Here is a 20,569-nt window from a genome sequence, read left to right as displayed (position 1 = left end):
CCATTTTTAAATTCATAACGCTCGGAGGTCTTGTTGATTTGTTTCATACACACTATATTTTTACTCATGATACTCTAGTCCACGTGTCGAGCTTATCTTTTTCTTATGATTAAGCTGGCCGGGTCGAGGTGGAATGGAATTTCGTCCAGATGGAAGCTCTCGAGATGAACGGATTTGGACCTGTTCTCACAATTGATGCAGTAATGTCGGAAGTCCCAATACAGACAGAGTGGTTAACTCAGACCGCAAATCCACCAGATTGAAAACCTAAAACGAATGGTAATTTGGAAGGAAAAGAGTTCAACAGCAGTACTCGACGGCATCTGCCGAATTGACCCCGAAATTTCCACCCATTCTGCCATCATCCTCGTGCTCCAGTAACACCAAGTTGACAGGGTCGCAATCGTCCTATGAACATCACCTAAGGGCCTGTTTGGATACAGGTTCATAAACTTTAGTACCTGTCACATCGGATGTTTGATACTAATTAGAAGTATTAATTATAGTCTAATTATAAAACTAATTACACAGATGGAGTCTAATTCGCGAAACGAATCTATTAAGCCTAATTAGTCCATGATTTGACAATGTGGTGCTACAGTAACCATTTGCTAATGATGGATTAATTAGGCTTAATAGATTCGTCTCGCGAATTAGTATAGGGGTTCTGCAGTTAGTTTTATAATTAGCTCATGTTTAATTCTTCTAATAAACGTCCGAATATCTGATGTGACCCCTCCTAAAATTTAATACCTCGCATCCAAACACCCCAAAGTGAGATTAACTAACCAAGCTGCCGGCGTGCGCGTGCGAGATCGATGTCTCGCACAAGGAGCACGCCTGTCGCTGATGGGAGGATAAGACGGATGCGTCACCCAGAATGACAGCCAACGACATTGTCTGAATATTTCTTCTGACTTCTGCCAATGTTCAGTTCATCATAACCAACCAACCAGGTCTACTACTTATGCTGCCAAGTCAACCTTTGTATTCTAACACGAGCTACATTTCTTACAACCGTAGGCAGTGACAAGAAAACTTTGGTTTTTCGAAAGGTTGAGCGCAATATACTAGGATGGAGGAATTGTGGTAGTTATGAATGCTGTAATAAGGCCACAGGTAAACCAGCTCTGTTGGCCAGAAGGGGGCTTCTTTACAACGGTGGCACCAGAAAGGAATGCCGTACAGCTACTTTGAATTTTTTGGTACAAACTAATGTTATCAGAGGAACTTCTCGAGCTAACGAAGTTATTGAATTCGTGGACTAACTTGGTAACATGCTCATCCTTTAAGCGAACCGCGTTTCGGTTCAGTAGATTGAGCCACGACATGGAGGATGTGTTCTGTATCTTGCCCTCCTGTGTCTCCTTGTAGGCAAAATATTTCCATTATTACAGGTGGAGGCGGGGCACGGTTGTGGTGGCACAGGTGGCGCCATAGATCATCCAACAGTTGTTCCTGAATATAAACAACTGGGTCGATTCGTGAAGCAACTACACATGAACACAATATGCTTTGCAAGTGATAGCTGCTAACTTATGTACCTTCCCATTCCTGTAAGCGTTGAGTACCATGCGCAGGTGCCTTCGCTCATCGAAATGGTACCCTCTCAATAACATCTCACGGAACTAGAGACCAAAATCCAAAGCTAAAACAAACATGCTCTTAGGTAACCCCTCAACTGATTGTGCTCAAATTGCAGTAAAAAAATTGAAGAACCTAAATTTCAGTAAAATGGATACCAATAGTTCAGATTTCAATCCTGTGATCAAATGATGGGAGAATATTAGCTTACATAGTTGAGATTTTGTTGAGGTTGAGGGCCATTTATGCATGTCACTGTTTCAAGAGCTACAGCAGAAACCTCTTTGAATCTTAGTTTGAAACACATTATGTTTGGTCATGCAAACAAAGAATTATATATCTCAAAGTAGATCTTACCTCATGAGGTCCAAACACCACTAGATTTCAACTGATGCTGCATTGGAGGTGGCTGCTGCCAAGACCCACTGGCAGGCAGATTGTAAATAGGAGGAAGCGACTGCAACTGCTGTTGATTGTTGCCATAGACTGAGTGTGTGCCATAGGCAACTGAGTTGGGAGCAGGGAGTTGCTGCAAATACCCATGGTAGCTGGCACCATTGTGCTTGTTGAAGCATGGTTGCGATGCCTGTAGACAGCCAACAGCTTATTATAGATGACGAGAAAATGGAGACCTGAGCAATACATCAAAAAACGAGTATATATAGCACTGAATAGCAGACATGTATAATTCCATATTTTGTTAATTAAATTACAAAGAACTCAAATAATTAATTTACTTGGACAGTTTATTTGCTTTTGACTTCTTGATTACATGTTTTTAAAATCGGTGCCCATGGTTCTTTCTACTTACAAAGCATATGCCATACATCACATATCATGTTGGGTTCATCAGCCATGAAAGCACATGACACGATTACCAGTAACAAGACGCAAGAGTAAGTAAACTTTTAGCTACAGGAGATGATTCCAGAACTGCAAATCAATAAAGTGGTTATCATAAGCTCCACCAATTTTTTTACCTTATGTGGTTCAAACTCGCTACAAGGCTGCTCCTGCCTCCATGGTGGTGGCTGGTGCCAAAGTGGTTGATAGCTGACATAGCCATGTAAGACAGGGGTAGGCGCCTATGGTGCATACCCGCAGAATCCATTCATCATGTTGAAGCATTGCTACAGTAGCTGGAATGGCAAGTTCTAAATAATCATGCTGTATGACAATCAGAAAATAGCAATACGTAAAACAGGGAGTACATACCAGATTGTTTTGTTGGGGATAAGATGAATACCCCGGGTAGCAGGGCTGATCCCACTTGTTGAAGCATTGCTGTGGGGGCTGGAAATAGCACATTCTAATTAATCTTGACAAATGATGATAGGGAAATGGACATATTGGAAATAGTGCAGTATTCAGAATACCAGAATTTTTTGAACAGGATCAACCTGCGAAATATGATCATTCTGTATAATACTCGGAGCTTTATTTAGTGGCAGGGTGATTTTCTCAGCCAATAGCCTGACAAACATAAGTCCAATTAAAAAAAGATATCCAATATCAGGCAAAACAACTAGAATATGCGATGAATTGACATAAACACTTAAACAGGATCACTGGTGCAAACAGGCTTTAACAGATCAGATATACCAAACTTGCCTTTGCTGTTTCATCCTTGATTGATCATTCTGCATAGAACTCTGAGTTTCATCCCTTGTGCACTTGAGTTTCTCAAGTTTATCATCCAATAGTCGATACACAGAAAGCACAATTAAATGAAAGATCTCCAATAGATAAAACAAATTAGCAAATGCAGCTACCAAAAAATACAATTAGTTGATTTAAATAGAATCATTGGTGTAGACAGAATAGTTCCCGTAACAGACGACGAAACTTGCCCTTGGAGCTCGCTCCTAGATTTCCATGAGACATGCTTACCCACACGGATCTAAGCACAGAAAGGAGAGAGTTAATTGGCAGCAATGCTTTGAAATAAAAGGTGATGCAAAACACTTACTGATGCACTGTTTGAACTATTTGCAGACTTGCCCACCTGTGTGATCTTGCGATATGTTGAGACTTTAATACCTACAAAAACCGCTAAATCCATAAGCAATGCCAGTCACAAGCAGGGATTTTGTAGGGAACTAGCAAAGATGCAGAAAACACAAAGATGATGAAGGGTTTAGGTGGCCATCAAACTGGTACAAAGAGCACCCAGTTTGCAGAGGCAGCTAAAATACCAACACAAGTACTGTAGGCAGTGACAGGTGTGTTCACAATAAGAGAAACTAACAATTACCTGGAGTAATGACCAGATGGCAAGACAGTGTACTGGTACGAAAAGCTTGCTTGGTAGGGTCATGGTTCTCAAAAGGATATGCTCTAAGTGCTTTCACTTTCTTGTTCCCAAGGTCAACAGTGACCACCCATCCATTCTGATCACTGGGTTCCACCGAAGACTTGAGGTAAAGAATATCACCATTGTCTATGCTCAGGATGGGGAAAACAGAGTATAGGTCTCTGAATTTGAACTTCCCGACAGTTTCACCCCTTAGCCCAGGCAGCAACAAATAATTTGCTGATTCATTGACCACGATGCCAGCAACATCAACAACGCATTCCTTGCACCAATAGTTGGACGAAACTGTCCGACTCCATGTCACGTCCCTCCAAGCATGCCTTGACTCGGACTTGTCATCCATGTCTTCACTATCGAGCAACCTGATCAACTCTGAATCATAGAGGACATCATCATCGCAAGGATCACTCGGCTTTTCAGGAACTTCAGTGCCATGCTCCATCTCGATAAACTTGAGCTTGCCATCAACACAGGTTAGATCCCAAAACAACCTTGGGGAAGCTCCTGGGATTCTTTAGTTTGTCCATGTTTGCAGGCAACGGCTTGGGCAAGGGAAACATGGACTAGGGAGCTGCTCCTGAAACAAGTTGCACACCAGCAAGCTGTGTGAGAAATCAACCCAGCCTAGTACACCTTCACCAAGCGTGATCACCTTCTCCGGTTTAATAGTCTTGACCCTAGTATTTGGCAGCACTCTAGAGCTCCATGTTTTAGGTCCTGTTTGGCATGGAGCCAACTTCGGGTGGAGCTGCTCCACTTCAGAACTTCACATGGAGCCAGCTCCGCTCCAAAACTCCAGAACAAAAATGGGGTGTTTGGCTAGATGGGTACTCTCAGCTCAAAAAAAGATCGATTTCAGTGTGGATTGCCATTGTTGCCCCCCAATTAAGGCCCCACTTGTCATCCTCTCTATCCCATCTTCTTCTTCCCCTTTTCCACTGCACTGTGCCGCACGTGGGAGACCCTCCACGAGCGGCGGGGTGGGCGGCGGGCTGGGCAGCGCCGGGCAGCGACGGGCGGCGGGCAGCGGGGTGGGCGGCGACGGGCGGCGGGGTGGGCGGCGACGGGGGCGGCGCTGGGCGGCGATGGGCGGCGAGGCAGCTTGGGCGGCGACGGGCGACGAGCGGGGCGATGGGCGGCGGGGCGGCGATGGGCGGTGGGGCCGGCCGACCATGGGGGCGGCGACGGGCGGGGCTCTGGCGGCGAGTGGGGCTCGGGAGAATAGAATGAAACGTTTTTTGTAACCAGTGGCATTGGTGGGTAATTACCCACCAACTTCACGAGGAGGTTCAAAAGAGAGGTTTCTGGAGCAGCAAAAGAGGTGCTCCAAAACTCCATCTCCATTTGCACAACAGCTCCATGGAGTTGGCAACTCCATGAAGTTTTGAAGTTAGGGTGTTTGGCTGAATTTTTTGATGGAGTTGCTATAGTTTAGGAGTGGAGCCGTGCGGGTCTTACTCTCGGACGAGTAGACGTGACGTTGATAATCCAACGAGGAATCACGGGAGTCACAAAGAGCGGCCACGAGATAATGGAGGCCTCGGGGCACGATTCCGAATTCTCTGACTCCGTGGAGACAACCAACAACAGCATTTAAATCATCATCATCATCATCATGAGGAAGGGGAACCCGCTCCAGCGACGGGGACTCGGTGTCGCCAGCCGTGTACATGAAAAGTTCGTCTTTGCAGTAGCGGGAGAAGAAGCGGGCGCGGAGGAGCACGAAACGGCCCTCTGCGCCTACCGCATGTGGCGAAATTCTGAAGTCGGAGCTCTTGGAAACGGAGTCCGCGGGTTTGGAGCAGACCACAGAGAAGAAGGGCATATCAGGCGGATCGGCGACCCAGAACGAGACCGCCATGGTATGGCCACCCTTCCATTTCGCTGTGGCCGTGGTCTCGTTGCTGTCGTCGGCGATGCCCGGCGGCTGGTTGATGCGAAATTCGGCGATGTACGCGTTCTCGCCGAGGAGAATCGAGGCCGGCCGGCGGCACCCATTGGCCGCGTCGCCGGGGAATTGAAGGAGCCCATGGATCTGGATGCCATTAGGGTCAGATTCTGAAGATGCAGTGAGCGTTATTTGGGATTTGGGGATTTGTTGAAGGAGGCACTCCACGGATATGGGGTTTGTACCTCCAGGGTTTTATGTAATTTATGTACTTTCGGATATTTATTGTTGGAAAAAATAGATTAGGGAACCAGAAAAGGTGTCGGCTATAGAGCCTAGAGAAAATCATAAATCGGTAAAAGTGCGGCAAATGCATCTTGAATCTTTAGATTTTGGTTATACAAGTAAAGTGCACGACAGAAAAAAAAAATCACTTATGTGTTTCCCTTAAACCTGTCTCAACTATGGCACCGCGTGCCTGCCATTCCCACTCCTTCAAGCCCTTCAAGTTCAATTTTATTTCCTTTTGTGAAGGTAAAATACTCCTGTCGTTTTTTTAGACGTATCTAAAAAATTTAAAATAACGTACAATTTGAAACGGAGGGAGTATTATTTTCATCCTATTTATATATTCATGTATCTATGCGTATAACATATAGGTGAAAGAACCGAGGGTAGTTTGTCCTGCATACAACATACCACTGGAGCAGAGCATCCTCCAAAAAGATAGTAAATTTCGCAAAACCACTAATATTTGGACTATCAACAATTATGTTCATTTAAAACTCGTAATGCTCGAAGGTATTGAAGAACCGGGATGGGTAATCAGAAGGGGTGAATGGGAGCCTTTAAAAAATTCTTTCAAAGAACAAGGTCTATATCCTGATTGCCACCCCAAACACACCTCGCTTCTAATCACCAAGATGACACAAGGTCGATATCCCGATTGCCACCCCAAACACACATCGCTTCTAATCATCAAGATGACACGAGGTCTATATCTCGATTGCCACCTCAAACACACCTCGCTTCTAATCACCAAGATGACACAAATCAACTCGTGACAAGCTCACCCTAGTAACAATTAGGAAAGATCAAAGCATAGCGGCAGCAAACGCAAAACGAGGCACCGAAAAGCTTGCACAAGGGAATAAGGCAAGTCATTATTAAAGCTCACTCACTAAGCCTGCAAAGATAATTAATTAAACACTAGACATGATTAGCAAGTAACAAATTACTGAACAAGTAGCTAAACAGGGTGACAGAGATTAACTAATGATTGCAGAGATTAACTCACGGGATACAAGAAGCTACTGGATCAAATCGAGATATAAAGCTGCACTACTACGAGCATGCATACCGGCAAAGAACAGATAAAGGTAGCAAGCAGAGTTACTCTATTGTTACTGCTAAACTGCTCTACTGCTGGAACTCAAAGCACAAGCTGATTGACTAAACAAAACTTGATTTGCTACAGGATCATCAAAAACTATAGCCGGCCAACCATTCAGAGCTTAAATGAACTAAAGAACTTGTAATGATTGCCTAATCATTTATCCCTGTAGCATGCAACGTTTGCACAAATCAAAAGCACAAGTGCGAACTGCTGCTTGACTGGCTCTGAAGAAATGCTGTTCCTGCACGACCTGCGACAAACAGATGAGCCAGTACCTGCACTTGCCGCTGGTGAGCTGTTGCTGTCCCTAGGAGATGCTGCTGCTGCCTGTGCGCTGGGCCGGCAGGTGCTGTGAGCCGACGAGCTCTCTGGCCTGCTTCGCCTGGACCGGAGCAGCACCTCCGCGTGGTGGGTCGTCGCCTGATGCTGGGCCGAGCGTCGGTGCAGGCCTGGCAGCAATCCAGCCTGGGCTGCCTCCGGCTACGGCCTGGTCCGGCTGCTGCGTCGGCGTGGACCGGCCTGCCGCCAGCTGCTGCTGGCCCGCGTGCGCGAGAGGTGCCCGGTTGCAGTCGCCTGCTGCGCGTCCCTGCGGAAGAACACAGGAACAACTCGAACTCCAAACCAAAAATACTCCCTCGATACCCCACGGATCAAAACAAAACCCATTGAAGCACCTCCTCAAAAGCTAATAGATCCAGGAAAAATAACTCGAAAGCTCAAGAATTGATCTCGAATTTTGGAGAAAACCGAACACCCTTCAAAACGAACCGGTTTGGGAAAACTCAAATTCACGCTAAATTCGTGAGGGATTTAAGGGATAATACCAAAGTTGCTCCCAAGGATCCTACCAACAAAAACCCCCAGCAAATATTAACGGATTTGGAGCGAATCGCGAAGAATGAAAAATCCCAAAAATACCTCCAAAAATCCCGAAAAAGATAGATTTCCGATTCGAAGAGAATCAAACAAGATGGCACAAAATTGATCTTTGCATTACTCCATTATATTCGGTTACAAGCCACTCCTAATCTACTCAAAGCTTGGATGGTAAAAAGATCACATCAAAAATCCCTCATCTCTTTCCCTCTCTCACCTCCTAAAGACTCTCACCAACAAAATGAGAAGCACACCATCAAAGAGTCTAAGAGATGTGTAGCTGCTCCAACAACCTTCTCCACATATATATATAGGTATCTGGAAAATGATCAGAATACACTTACATGAAGCATACAACTCAAATACTCTTGTGGGTAAAACCGTCCTACTTTTATCGGTACATTGGACGGACCTGGCACCTTCATAACTTCGCTTCGTCTTGACGCAAGGTTTGCGATGATGCCACACATCCTCCGACTCAACGCTATCTGACCGCACCGGACTCGTCCCCCAATTTTGAGATCAAACCCTCTTACACACGCCGCAGGCGTGACTCACCCCTATTTTGAGGCCAAACTAGTCAATCCCTCTTGCATGCTGCACCCGACGTGACTCACCGATGTCGACGTGTCCAGCCTCCGCCAAGCCTTTGACGCCTCCAAGTCTTTCGCTCCCGCTCCCGGACCGCCTACTCAACTCGCCTCCATCCCGCTTAACTCGACCGACGTCGTCTCCATCCCATTCATGTACTCTTGCTCTTCCATGCACCACGTGGATCGCCTATGACTCCGCCCGAACTCCTCGGGTCTCTCGGTCCAAGCCTACTCGTGTCCACCCTTCACAGCTCTAGTTCATCGGCATGAACCTTTCGCTTGACCTTCACCTCATGCCATCGACCACCATATCGCTTCCTACACCTGCACATCACAAGCTAAGAGACACAACACGCATGATATATTTTATACACACCACAACACAACTCACGCAATACCACACCTCTGGTTAGTTGTTAGTATAATCATGCACATATGAAATATGGACTCAATCGGAAAAGTCACAAATCATCTAATCAATCGCTCATCACAAATAGACCAAGGTACACAATTTTTTTTTCTTTGAACCGTTGTATGATTCTCTAGTCCACGTGTCGAGCTTTTTTTTTTATTTAGCTAGCCCGGTCGAGGTGGCATGGAATTTCGTCCGGATGAAAGCTCGCGAAGTCTCGAAATGAACGGATTCAGATACGAGAACGGATCAGGTGCACCCGGCCCTTGGGGTGCACCCAATCTGTCTGTTCTCACAGTTGACGTAGTAATGTCGAGCAGACAGAATGGTTTACTCAGACGTTGAATCCAATGCGCCACAACCAGATTGGAAACATACCAGATCATTGGCAATTAGCCAACTACAACAAACTACATCCAGTACTCGACGGCGTCTGCCGAACTGACCCCGAAATTTCCACCCATGCAATGCAACCATCATCCTCTTGCTCCAGTGACACCAAGTTGACATCGTCGCAATCGTCCTATGAACATCACCTAAAGGAGATTAACTAACCAAGCTGCTGGAGTCCGCGTGAGAAATCGATGTCTTGCGCAAGGAGCACGCCTGTCGCTGATGGGAGGGTGAAACAGATGCGTCACCCAGAATGACAGCCAACGACATTGTCTGAATGTTTCTTCTGCCAATGTTCAGTCCAACATAGACAACCCACCAGCTCTACTGCTTTTATGCCGCCAAGTCAACCTTTGTATTCTGACACGAGCTACATTTCTCACAACCGTAGGCAGTGGCAATGTTTCGAATGGTTGAACGCAATATAGTAGAATGGAGGAATTGTGGTGGTTATGAATGGTGTAAAGCCACAGCCATCTGCTGGCCAGAAGGCGCCTTTTCTACAACGGTGGCACCAGAAAGGAACGCTGTACAGCTACTCTGAATTTTTTGGTACAAACTAATGTTATCTGAGGAACTCCTCGAGCTAACGAAGTTGCTGAGTTCATGGACTAACTTGGTAACATGCTCATGCTTCAAGCTGTCTGCATTTCGGTTCAGTAGATTGAGCCACGACATGGCAGACGTGTTCTGTATCTTGCCCTCCTGGTGGAACCTGCTGACACAGGAGATTGCCGCCATCGTTTCTCCTTGTACCAGTTTCAGGCAAAATCTTTCCATTATGACTGGTGCAGGCGGGGCACGGTTGTGGTGGCACAGGTAGCGCCATAGATCATCCAGCAGTTGTTCCTGAATAGTGATAAACAACTTGGGTGAGATACACGAATCGATTCGTGAAGCAACTACACAGGAAAACAATATGCTTTGCAAGTGATAGCTGCTAACTAACTAATGTACCTTCCCATTCCTGTAAGCGTCGAGTACCATGCGCAGGTGCCTTCGCTCATCAAAATGGTACCCTTTCGATAACATCTCACGAAACGCATACTCAAAATCATCCCACCTTTGTGATGCAGCGCAGGCCTCCATGAAAGTATTGAAAGTAAACTTGTCAGCAGTTGCGGTTTGGCTCGAATCCGCTTTGCTCCTTATCCTGCCGTTTAGAATATCCTGGAGTAGATCCTTCGCATCTTCAAGCATTCCATGTTCCAGAAACAACTTCAGCATGATGTTACAAGTCACGGTATTAGGTGAACAGTAGCTGCACATCTCGTTGAATATGTATTTAGCATTTTCCATGCTGCCATTGTCTATGCAAGTTTGAATGAGTCCTGTGTAGGTAACAACCAGCGGTTTGTTGGCAACCTTGCATATCTTCTCAACCTGCATTGTAGTTTTCATCGGACAGAAGTTAGTGAGACAAAACAAGCAGTCTGAAGGCATAGAGCAATAACAGACAGATGGCTCTGTGGTTCATAGACAAAGAAGTGGTACTTGAGCAGTGACATGAAATAGTTATCTGACAGCTTTTATGAGTTGCTATGACCACGAGCTCGGATATTATCTTTTCCTGTGCTGCATTACTTGTTTAGTTAAGAGTTCTATTCAGTAGGATTTGCGACTTTTCTCAAATCAAAAGATCTGCAATTGAAACTGGAGGATCAGAATAGGTTCAGAGCCTAATTCTAGCCTTATGTTACAAATATCTAAGGTAACAGCTTAGAACATGAGCCTACTACAACAAAAGTAAGGTTTTTGCAATCTTGCTTATGCATCTATCAACAGTCTTTCTTTGTGTAGGCAGAGATGCCTTGAAACACTATTTTCTATTCGGTCAAACTCTATCCATTGCAGAAAACAGTGTGTTGTATATTTATAAGAAATAATTTAAGTCAACACAATATAGCCCATTGCTTCTAAACCTAGTGTGTAATTTAAGTAGTTATTATCCTTCAGTCTGCCCAATGCAGAATGACCACAGCACATTTTAATTTCTGTGTCAACAAAAGCTATGGCATGTGAATTGCATATTAAGTACATTTTGAAAGTACAAACCTGGAGAAGTGCTTCTTTGCACCGCCCTCCACTGCAAAGGCACCGTGCAAGGTCATAATACAGACTAGCGGAACCAACGATTCCACGACTTTCCATATCCTTCACAGCCATTACTGCTTCATCGATCTTTCCTTCTCTCCAAAGTGCATTTACAAGAACTACAAACAGCAGCAGGTCTGAGATGTCTATTGTACTTTGTAACATAATCAAGTTAAAGTTGTAGGAAGAACCTTTATAGTTCAGAGCACCGGGTATCAATGATTTTTCCAACTTATTGAAGAACTCATACACCAAATTGTACTTTCCACAGACAAGCATTACCTGCAGTACAAGAAAGTTAAAAATAGACTGAAAAGGGATTAAGCCACATAAAGAACAGTGCCAAAAATACATAAAAAAGATATGATACTGTGGAACTCAGACAAGCAAGTGGAGAAGCAATAACATAAATCAACGAATTTCAACAAGAAAAAACTGCCTAGTTATCATCAGAAAATAATGAAAGATTTGCAGAAGCATCAGTCAGGACCAGCATAGCTGGGTTTCAGACGGACAGCACGAGAAATGAGAGTCACATGATCACATGTAACATCAAGATTAACATACCTCCATAACAAGACCATATGTTGTATTTGTTGGGCGAATATTCTTCTCTTTCAACTGTTGCAGTACCCAAAATGCCCCTTCCCATTGCTTTTGTTGCACGCAAGCATTTAAAACCTGCAAAGCGGTAGAACCAGTTAATGTACTGCTGAAGATCAAACGACCAATAGTTCTAAAGATGTAGATGCTGTTTCCAGGCTTATCAAACCGCTTGCATATGAAATTTGCTACAAAAGCTACTCACCGCATTGTATACAATGAGGTCTGGTTCCAAGCGAGGATCCCAATTCTGAAGAGGGCCCAATTTGAACTTCTTCCTAGGAGGAGAACGCATGCAATCAATCACATCAAATAGCTCATTGACAAGACCAGCTTGCCCAAGAGTAACAGCGATACAATGATAAGCTGCCATATCAGGATACGATGACAATTGGTTCTGCAAATGACATCTGAATAAGGTCAGATTAGGTCTAGATAACCATAAGGCAAAGATGAGAACTATTTTTCTTCTTATTTTTTGGACAACAAAGATGAGAACTATTTTTCTTCTTATCTTAACAAAGATGAGAACTAGCTATACCTGCATGGTGTAAAATACATTCAATGCCTCGATTGGTCTCTTTGCCTTTCCTAGAACATCAAGAACTGTTGTGTAAATATACCTACATCAGATAGATAACATTAGAACATCGCATGCATTTCATATGCTAAAACTATATTTATTTAATGCAAAATCGTAAGGCCATTGGAAGGTACCCAAGAGAACTTAAATAAACTACTTTAAGCTTGCATCCAAGGCTGCACATCACGTTAATAACAGTAGCTAGAATGCACAGCATCAAAGAAGAGGGTAGCATATATGAGCGGCCATTACCTGCTCTTGTAGGACTTGAACCTTTCACGTGACTCAAGCCATTGAACAACTTGCAAAACGCGTTTCCAATTTCCGTATCGACCCAACATTTGAACAATCCTTAGGATTGAGTGATCAGAGAATTTGATTTGTGCATCATGAATCATTTTGGAGAATTTCCACTCTGGAGTATTGACATCTGTAGCATTGAGCCTTCAAAAAATAAATAACCATAAGGATTGCTAGAAGTGATTAAGTTCATAGGCGCTATTTATCAAAAAAGATTTGTGCTCGTCATTTGTATGGGAAATAAATTTCAAAGCCACTCAGCATGATGATATTTAATGTGAATGATGATAGTAAATGGTCACATCCGTGAATACAAGAAAGTGAAGAATTGTAAGGAAAGTAAAATAAATCAAAACTGAGAATTGCAAAGAATGTGATGCTCATGCTAAAGATTACATATGAACCAGAACTGCGATGAAGGTCCAACTTTTCCAAATTAAAGAAGAGTAATATGTTAAACACTTCAACTTAAACCAGATAACTCAAGCATTTCAATAAACCAAGTATATGGAAGACTTACTGACTAGCTAACTTCTGTATTCTCTCTTCCATTTCCATCCGAAGAATCCGTGGCCTATCCCTGACATCAGTGAATACCTCAAAAGACTTGAAAGCAGCTCTATCATCAAAGTATGTAGCTTCAGTGTCCCTCCTAACATATTTCCCCATATTAACATTTGCTCCTCTCTGCATTTGAATTTTTCTAGGTTTATCACTCTTCAAACTATCACTTGAATGGCTATCATGCTGAGGCGTTGACTTCTTAGAGTCTATGTCAATCTCTCCTAACCTACACTCTACAAAGTTTCTCCCTGAACTCTCTACTCTTTGCTGGTGTCTTTGAACTTTACTGTTGGCATTGACCTCACTATTAAAAAATGTACTCTGCCTGGGATATTTGAAGTCACGACTACTACTTGTGCTAGTAAAGTCTCCTTTTCCCATTTGAAACTTGGCATTCTTTGATGAAATGCTGTTATTCGGAAGGGCAGAAGTCCGAGGTGGAGTATACGGTACCTGCCCTTCCAAATAACTCCCTGCAACTGACTGATTTTGCCTGTTCCTCACTGACTGGTGTTCAGACATACTACTGCTAGTATCTTTGACCTTCAAATGTGATGAGAGCTGCCCATTGCCTCCATCTCCTCTCGTGTCACCACAAATTATTCTTCTTTGCACATATTCTTCAACCTCTCCTTGACCATGGCGGTTATTTTTTACATCACCCATTGCTCTTCTTTCCACGAATCCAGTAACATCCTTTTGATTATCATCCTTCGCCAATTTCACTACTCTACCTATGTCACTCCTTCTGTTCCTCCGAGACCCCTGATTCCTTTCAAAAGGTTTATTCCTTGCATCACCAGACCTCCCATCCCCATGTCGGTCACCATCACCCGTGAACCTTCTTCTCGAGCTCCGGCTATCTGAATCGCTGCCATGTAAATTCTTGCTCCTGTCCAACTTAACCGACTCCATGATCTTCACATAGTCCGTGAAGGTCGGGCTGAACGTCAGCTCCTTCTCGATGTGCCGCAGCTCCGACGACCCGGCGCCGGACTCGCCACCAGCCACAGCACCGTCAGTTCTTGAATCAAGAACCCGGCCTCTCTTCCTCGCCAAACCCCAGCGCAGTGGCAACACAGAGACGCTCCTCCCGGGGACTGAGAACCCGCGACCCTGGCTCGAATTAGGCTGCGGGGTGGGGAGGAGAGACCCGCAGCCACTCAAGCTGAGCAGCCCCATGCTCGCATTCGGCGGCGGCGCCATTCCCCACGGGGGGAGCTGAACACACTATTGCATTGCTTTTTGCAGAAAAGATTCCCACCGAGAAACTTAACAGGAGAGAACCATCAGGCAGGAATCTGAGGCTCCACAGCAATCAGAAGAAGCGGGGTGTACCTGCCCCTGCCCGCGAACTAGCTCCGGCGTTATCTCCTCCCGCCTTGCCGCCTCGCTCGCCTGCTTGGACTACGGAGGAAGACTGGAAATGAGGAGGATTAGATTGACGAAGGATATTTACGGATGGGCCATTGGGCCGATTGGGCCGAAGAAGGCAGAAGCACAAAAACTTCGGCCGGGTTGGCTCCTAGGCCGAGAAAAAAAAAACTCTATATCCAAAATAGGGCCTAAATTTTAGCACTGGACAAGCGATGGAAAATATCACTCCATAGCAATATAAGAAAAATACATCTGCAACGTAAGTAAATAGCACATGAAACAAAAAATAAACATGTCTACAGCATCCAAAATGTGCGTTGAAACAGCCTCTTTACTTTCTAAATCTTGGACCGAAAATTTCCATCCTAACATTGCATAAGGTTTCATGCAACATCTATTCAGTGATGGAACAGAGGGGTCCGGCGGGGCCATGGCCACCCCCAACAGTCCGTAGTCAACTGTCAGCTTATGAACTCTTATATGCGCAAATTAGGTCATAGGTTACAGGGGTCAATCCCAACACCTCATGTACGTAATCAAATGGAACACCGGTCATGTATTTACGTTTGAAGTCCAACCCGCAGTTTGCAAGTCGCGATGTTTCGTTTACATCTTGTGACGCGCTGACAAGATCTCGCCCAGTCGGTAGTCGCTCGTCGCCCGCGTACTAATGGACTCTAGCTCTACGACATGCTAATAGCCAATGCCTGATAGCGTCATTGCGCCATTGACGACGGGCAAGCAATGGCCGTGGCGGTGTGGCTGCGAATCGCAGAGGGCAACATCAACGATGGTGGGCAGTAGGCATCACGGCCAACCCTCCTGCTTTTGATGTTCCTCCTCCAACTCAAACCAATGTAAGCAAGCTCTATTTTCCTAATTCATATTAGCGTTGCATAATTAACTACTATAGTTACGGCTAGCTATTGCATGTTTACGTGGACAACGAAAAAAATAGGATAAATTGTTAATTTTTTGAACTGGCGGTTGTTTGATTTTCGTTTCGGTTCCACCACTGCGTCTATTGATAATATAGTTTAGCAAGAACGAAATGTTGCAACATTTAAAATGTGATACCGGAATATAAAAATCAACAATGCAACATCAAACATCAACTAAGTGGCAACATTTTAAATGTGATGCCGAAATATAAAAAATCAAAACATCAGGATGACGTGACCCCTCCCATCTGCTTTTGCGTGGTTGCTCAATGCCAAACATTTTAGCCCGGCGAGATACGACGGACTCTACGGTGACCATGGTACTCCTTGTGATCTACAATTTCGCTTCTCTACAGTCCAGACAAGTAGACTACGAGTGGGGTGTTTCTCTTTCTGCTAGTAGTACAGCCGAACGCGGTTTTGAGTACACAGGGGCAGAAAAAGAAAAGAAAAGGAGAGGCCCGCGACCTAGTGGAGACGCAGTACAGTAGTGGGGGAAGGGGGATGCCTCGGCAAGCCTCGACGCTGCCGGCGCCGCCACCGGAGCGCGGCGAGATGGCCGAGGTGGTGGAGGCGGACCCGGACGCGGAGGATCAGGAGGAGAGGTGGGCGAGGCTGCTGCCGGAGCTGCTCTCCGACGTGGTGCGGCGCGTCGAGACGTCCGGCGCCGAGCGGTGGCCGGCGCGGAAGGACGTGGTCTCCTGCGCCTGCGTGTGCCGCCGGTGGCGCGAGGCCGCCGTCGCCGTCGTGCGGCCGCCGGCGGAGTCCGGCAAGATCACCTTCCCCTCCTCGCTCAAGCAGGTGAGGACGGGAGCCGCGGTCTGTGCTAGGCGCTCGCGCGCATGCCAGTAGGGTGCTCGGTTGCTGGTGCCGATTCGGTGTGCGGTGGTGGGGGGTCTGTGGACTGTGTGTATCTCTTGTCATGTCGATGATTTTGAGAAGGGTTCGGGGTCGATCCAAGATGCGATTTTTGTCTTTAGATTCGTGATTTGGCGAAGCTCCTGTGCTGAAATGGGATTGAGGCGTCGGATTACGGTAGTTCTGTGAGCTTTGAGGGACGAATTTGGTCACGGCATACCTGTTGTTGCCACAAGACGCTGAGATTTCTTACTCCTGCCCTGCTAAATTTAGGAGCGATGGGATTAGTAGATTTGTCTTGTTTTATAACTTCAGTTGGTTTGATACTATTTTGGATGAGAGATTACGGAATATAGCTTGTCAGTTGCCTGCTCATATGTAGTTTTTCTGCTCGGTTTCAGTGAGGCTGGTTGGCCCTGGGTTCACGAAATATTCCACAATCAGAAATGTCTAGTTATTGATACATATGAAACTTTTTTTCCATAGATATTAGTGTTTTGGGCGAGTTTCGGGGTAGTGCTCTTCTGCATCTAGGTATCTTTATTACTTTTTAGCTACTTTGGTTGTTTAGGATTCTTGTGGGAGAAATAACCTGGCAGATGGATTGGATACTTTTCCTAATGTGCCATCTGTTAGCTATTTTGATATGTGCATAGGCAGCTATTTAGATATTTCAGGACTTCAGTTCCAGAAGTTTTCCTTGCAACTTTAGTAGCATAGTGTTTCTTATTTGACATCAGTGTGACAGTGTGCCTAAATCACCATTTTGTCAAAACACAGCCAGGGCCAAGGGAGCTCCCAATGCAGTGCTTTATCAAGCGGAACAAAAAGAACTCTACATTCCTCCTCTACCTTGGCTACGCAAACTGTAAGTGCAAGATTGATGCGAATACCATGTTGATTTTTCTCATTTTTACCTCATGTTGCATATTTATACATTAACCTGAAGTTCACTTTAAGAGAGTAAAATGTGTTTTCATGGTGCATTCTTTCTAGTGGAAATCTGGCATGTTCACTTCCATAACTGATTGCTTCTTGCCTTTCAGACCATTGATTGGTCCAACATGATATATTTATTTTGCCTGGACCACGTGATGCATTTTAGTTTGGTTATTAATCTGTGATGATGGAAAAACAAAGTAGACTGGGTAATGAAATAGAATTAGCAGTCCATGAACACTACTAGGATAGTTACTTGTAGTCCTATAGCTTAATCATAGCACTAAACATTATATTTGACCAGCTTTTACCCTCAAATGCTCAGTGATGAAGTTTGTGTATAGCCAAGCTAATTGTTTCCTTATGAGTGATATCTTCTCAACCGAGGTGCATCTACACCTAAGCTTAGGCACTCTTACACTTCAAAAAGGTCTCAGAGGACACGTAGTGATCATATTTTTGCAGAAATTTTTGCTTTTGTTTATATTTGAACATATCTACATTTCTTACTTTATGTAGAATTTTTTGAAGTGCACGACTGCATACTCCAAACTTGGTGTATATACACCTAAACTTTGTTTTGTATGTTTCCATGGACCTTTCACCGTAACATTTGTATATCAGATGTATTCTTCCTAACCTTTTTCATCATCAAATATGCTTAATGATCACTGCATATTGTTTGTGTCTGACAGCACCTATGGATAAAGGGAAATTTCTCATGGCTGCTAGAAGATTTAGGCGAGGTCCACATACTGAGTACATTATATCCCTTGATGCAGAGGACCTATCACAAGGGAGCAATGCGTACATGGGGAAACTGAGGTGAGGTCAAAATATGATTCCAGAGTTATCCTGTACCTTCCATGTTCATTCTGTACCCTGCGTACAAATTGGTTGGTGAAAGTGGCATGTTCGGATGCAATTAGGTGTCACACACACTCCATGCATTTAACAAATGATTTCTTTTTCATAAACATGCCTTAGGATGCACAAACCAAATAAAAAATATAGGATTTATGAGTTCTGGTACCTGTTGTCTTGATTTGTCTTATTCTTCAACTACTTGCTAATATGTTTCAAGTTTTCACGATGCAACATTTGTATATACTTTTGAAGAACGAATCCCTGAACCTACTAGCGTGCCTTATAGATTACTTGGTCTTAGCGCTTGCACGCATTGAATTCATTGCATCCTTGCAGTTGACTGCTTAAGTTTGCCCCAATATGTCCTTGCTCTGCTGTCGTATTACAAAAGTTCCTTGATTAACTTATGGTTGGATCTCGAAGCTAGCACTTCACTTTCTTATGTTAGGTAGTCATGACACTTTTTATTTGTTTGATTCCTCTGTGCAAAAAGAATAGAATATGAATATGATCTCCTGCTATGTTCCATACTTGAATTAGAACCCTTTTTTACTTATTTTATATTCTACTTCTGCAACCTCTTTAGATCTGATTTCTGGGGGACAAATTTCAAAGTATACGATAGCAAGCCACCATATGATGGTGCTAAAGCGTCAAGCAGTCGATCCAGTCGGCGTTTTGGAAGCAGAAGAATCAGTCCCCAAGTGTCAGCAGGCAACTATGAAGTTGGACAGGTTTCATACAAATACAACTTGCTCAAATCCAGGGGTCCCAGGCGAATGTATTGCGCTCTTGAGTGCCCTTCAGCCCAGGAGACCTGGGAAAACTCACTGAAGACAAAGTTCAGGAAGCCCATGGGCCCCACAGCTTTGCGGAATAAAGCACCCCGCTGGCATGAGCACTTGCAGTGCTGGTGCTTAAACTTCCATGGGCGGGTAACAGTGGCATCAGTCAAGAATTTCCAGCTTGTGGCTGCTGCCGACCCCAGTGACCCTGCTGGCACTGTGGATGAGGAAACAGTTCTGCTGCAGTTTGGTAAGGTCGACGATGATATGTTCACAATGGATTATCGGCAACCTCTCTCAGCGTTTCAAGCCTTCGCCATCAGCCTCAGCAGCTTTGGCACCAAGCTAGCTTGTGAATAGCGATACTGTTTGATGCTCATTGTGTTGCTATGTGGTTTGTGGTAGCGGATGCTTCTGTTGTTAATGTTGTTTGTTGCTATGTGATCCGTTCTTTTTTTAGTTTGAAAACATAAATACTGTATGTACTACTATATGTACTAATGTTCTTTGTACAAGAGATGTATCCTGTTGTATTGTCAAAGAGATACTTGTACCAATGCAAGAAGGAAATTGTGTGTTATGAACTTCTGCTCTGAACTGAAGCAAAAGCCGGTCCAATGTACGTAAGTTCATGGTGAAGTGATATTCTCTTTTTCCTTCTTAATAAACTTCATCTTGTTTTGCTTACTTTGTGGGGGTACTGAATACTGATGCTGAGTTACTTAGATCTTGTACTAAATCCTTTTGTGCAAGTTCTGAAATCCTTTTGTGCAAGTTCTGAAATCTTTCCAACATCTTGTTCTGGACATAAGTTTATCAGGTCTCAAATTCCATTGTATTCCCGAGTTTGCGCTGGTCTCCATCTATCTTACGGAACCACTGTTGGAAAGATTCAAGGGGGACCGGGGAACGCAAAGCCCCTGTCCGCTTCAGCCCCTGTCTGAACTCTTGAATTATCCTAGTCAAGTGACTTTGTCTGTTACTGGCACTGTTCCTCCAGAAGTCAGAAGTCCAGCATGCATGCTTGGAACGGCATCCATCTGCTGATTTCCACACACGAGACACGAGAGTGACAAGGCAAAACGAACTGTCATACTTTTCTAAATCGCCTGCAGATTCAAGACCACGACGCCATGGATCTATAATTGAGTTCAGCCCGAACCTCCAAAATTGTGGCGAGAATTTCAGGAACACACCATGCA

General features: G+C 44.5%; 2 protein-coding genes and 1 long non-coding RNA gene across 5 annotated transcripts; 1 reads left to right on the top strand and 2 right to left on the bottom strand.

Annotated features, from left to right (window-relative positions):
* Window positions 1-964: 964 nt before the first annotated feature.
* Window positions 965-3,912, bottom strand: LOC117858679 (uncharacterized). Of its 3 annotated transcripts, none has more exons than XR_004641022.2 (6): window positions 3,554-3,912; window positions 2,961-3,484; window positions 2,800-2,877; window positions 2,565-2,723; window positions 1,545-2,170; window positions 965-1,458 (listed from the first exon to the last, which is right to left on the bottom strand). It is a non-coding gene; the product is annotated as an uncharacterized lncRNA (long non-coding RNA). The 3 variants fall into 3 exon arrangements; XR_004641020.2 differs by having other exon boundaries at window positions 965-1,851; window positions 1,942-2,170; XR_004641019.2 differs by having other exon boundaries at window positions 965-2,170.
* Window positions 3,913-9,866: 5,954 nt separating this feature from the next.
* On the bottom strand, window positions 9,867-15,034 carry LOC117857513 (pentatricopeptide repeat-containing protein At1g30610, chloroplastic). Its single transcript, XM_034740210.2, has 9 exons — window positions 13,557-15,034; window positions 12,989-13,180; window positions 12,695-12,776; window positions 12,359-12,550; window positions 12,118-12,231; window positions 11,742-11,832; window positions 11,512-11,669; window positions 10,414-10,839; window positions 9,867-10,305 (listed from the first exon to the last, which is right to left on the bottom strand). Exons 1-9 carry the CDS (start codon window positions 14,804-14,806, stop codon window positions 9,907-9,909), a joined length of 2,904 nt encoding a protein of 967 aa, XP_034596101.1. The 5' UTR covers window positions 14,807-15,034; the 3' UTR covers window positions 9,867-9,906.
* Window positions 15,035-16,343: 1,309 nt separating this feature from the next.
* LOC117858034 (tubby-like F-box protein 1) lies at window positions 16,344-19,947 on the top strand. The gene is made up of 4 exons (XM_034741009.2): window positions 16,344-16,719; window positions 17,557-17,644; window positions 18,411-18,540; window positions 19,169-19,947. Exons 1-4 carry the CDS (start codon window positions 16,423-16,425, stop codon window positions 19,725-19,727), a joined length of 1,074 nt encoding a protein of 357 aa, XP_034596900.1. The 5' UTR covers window positions 16,344-16,422; the 3' UTR covers window positions 19,728-19,947.
* The last annotated feature ends 622 nt before the right edge of the window (window positions 19,948-20,569 follow it).

Source organism: Setaria viridis, chromosome 5 (assembly GCF_005286985.2).
Source record: "Setaria viridis chromosome 5, Setaria_viridis_v4.0, whole genome shotgun sequence".
Classification (NCBI taxonomy): Eukaryota; Viridiplantae; Streptophyta; class Magnoliopsida; order Poales; family Poaceae; genus Setaria; species Setaria viridis.
This window is presented reverse-complemented; position numbering and strand designations above follow the sequence as displayed.

Bases quoted from the DNA above. Each gene is read 5' to 3' on its own strand.
- LOC117857513 (XM_034740210.2), bottom strand. From the start codon at position 14,806: ATGGCGCCGCCGCCGAATGCGAGCATGGGGCTGCTCAGCTTGAGTGGC. The intron at 13,181-13,556 runs GTAAGTCTTCCA...TATTTTTTGAAG, and splicing joins ATACAGAAGTTAGCTAGTCA to GCTCAATGCTACAGATGTCA. The intron at 10,840-11,511 runs GTTTGTACTTTC...ACTACAATGCAG, and splicing joins GCAAAGAAGCACTTCTCCAG to GTTGAGAAGATATGCAAGGT.
- LOC117858034 (XM_034741009.2), top strand. From the start codon at position 16,423: ATGCCTCGGCAAGCCTCGACGCTGCCGGCGCCGCCACCGGAGCGCGGC. The intron at 16,720-17,556 runs GTGAGGACGGGA...GTCAAAACACAG, and splicing joins TCCCCTCCTCGCTCAAGCAG to CCAGGGCCAAGGGAGCTCCC. The intron at 17,645-18,410 runs GTAAGTGCAAGA...TGTGTCTGACAG, and splicing joins CTACCTTGGCTACGCAAACT to CACCTATGGATAAAGGGAAA.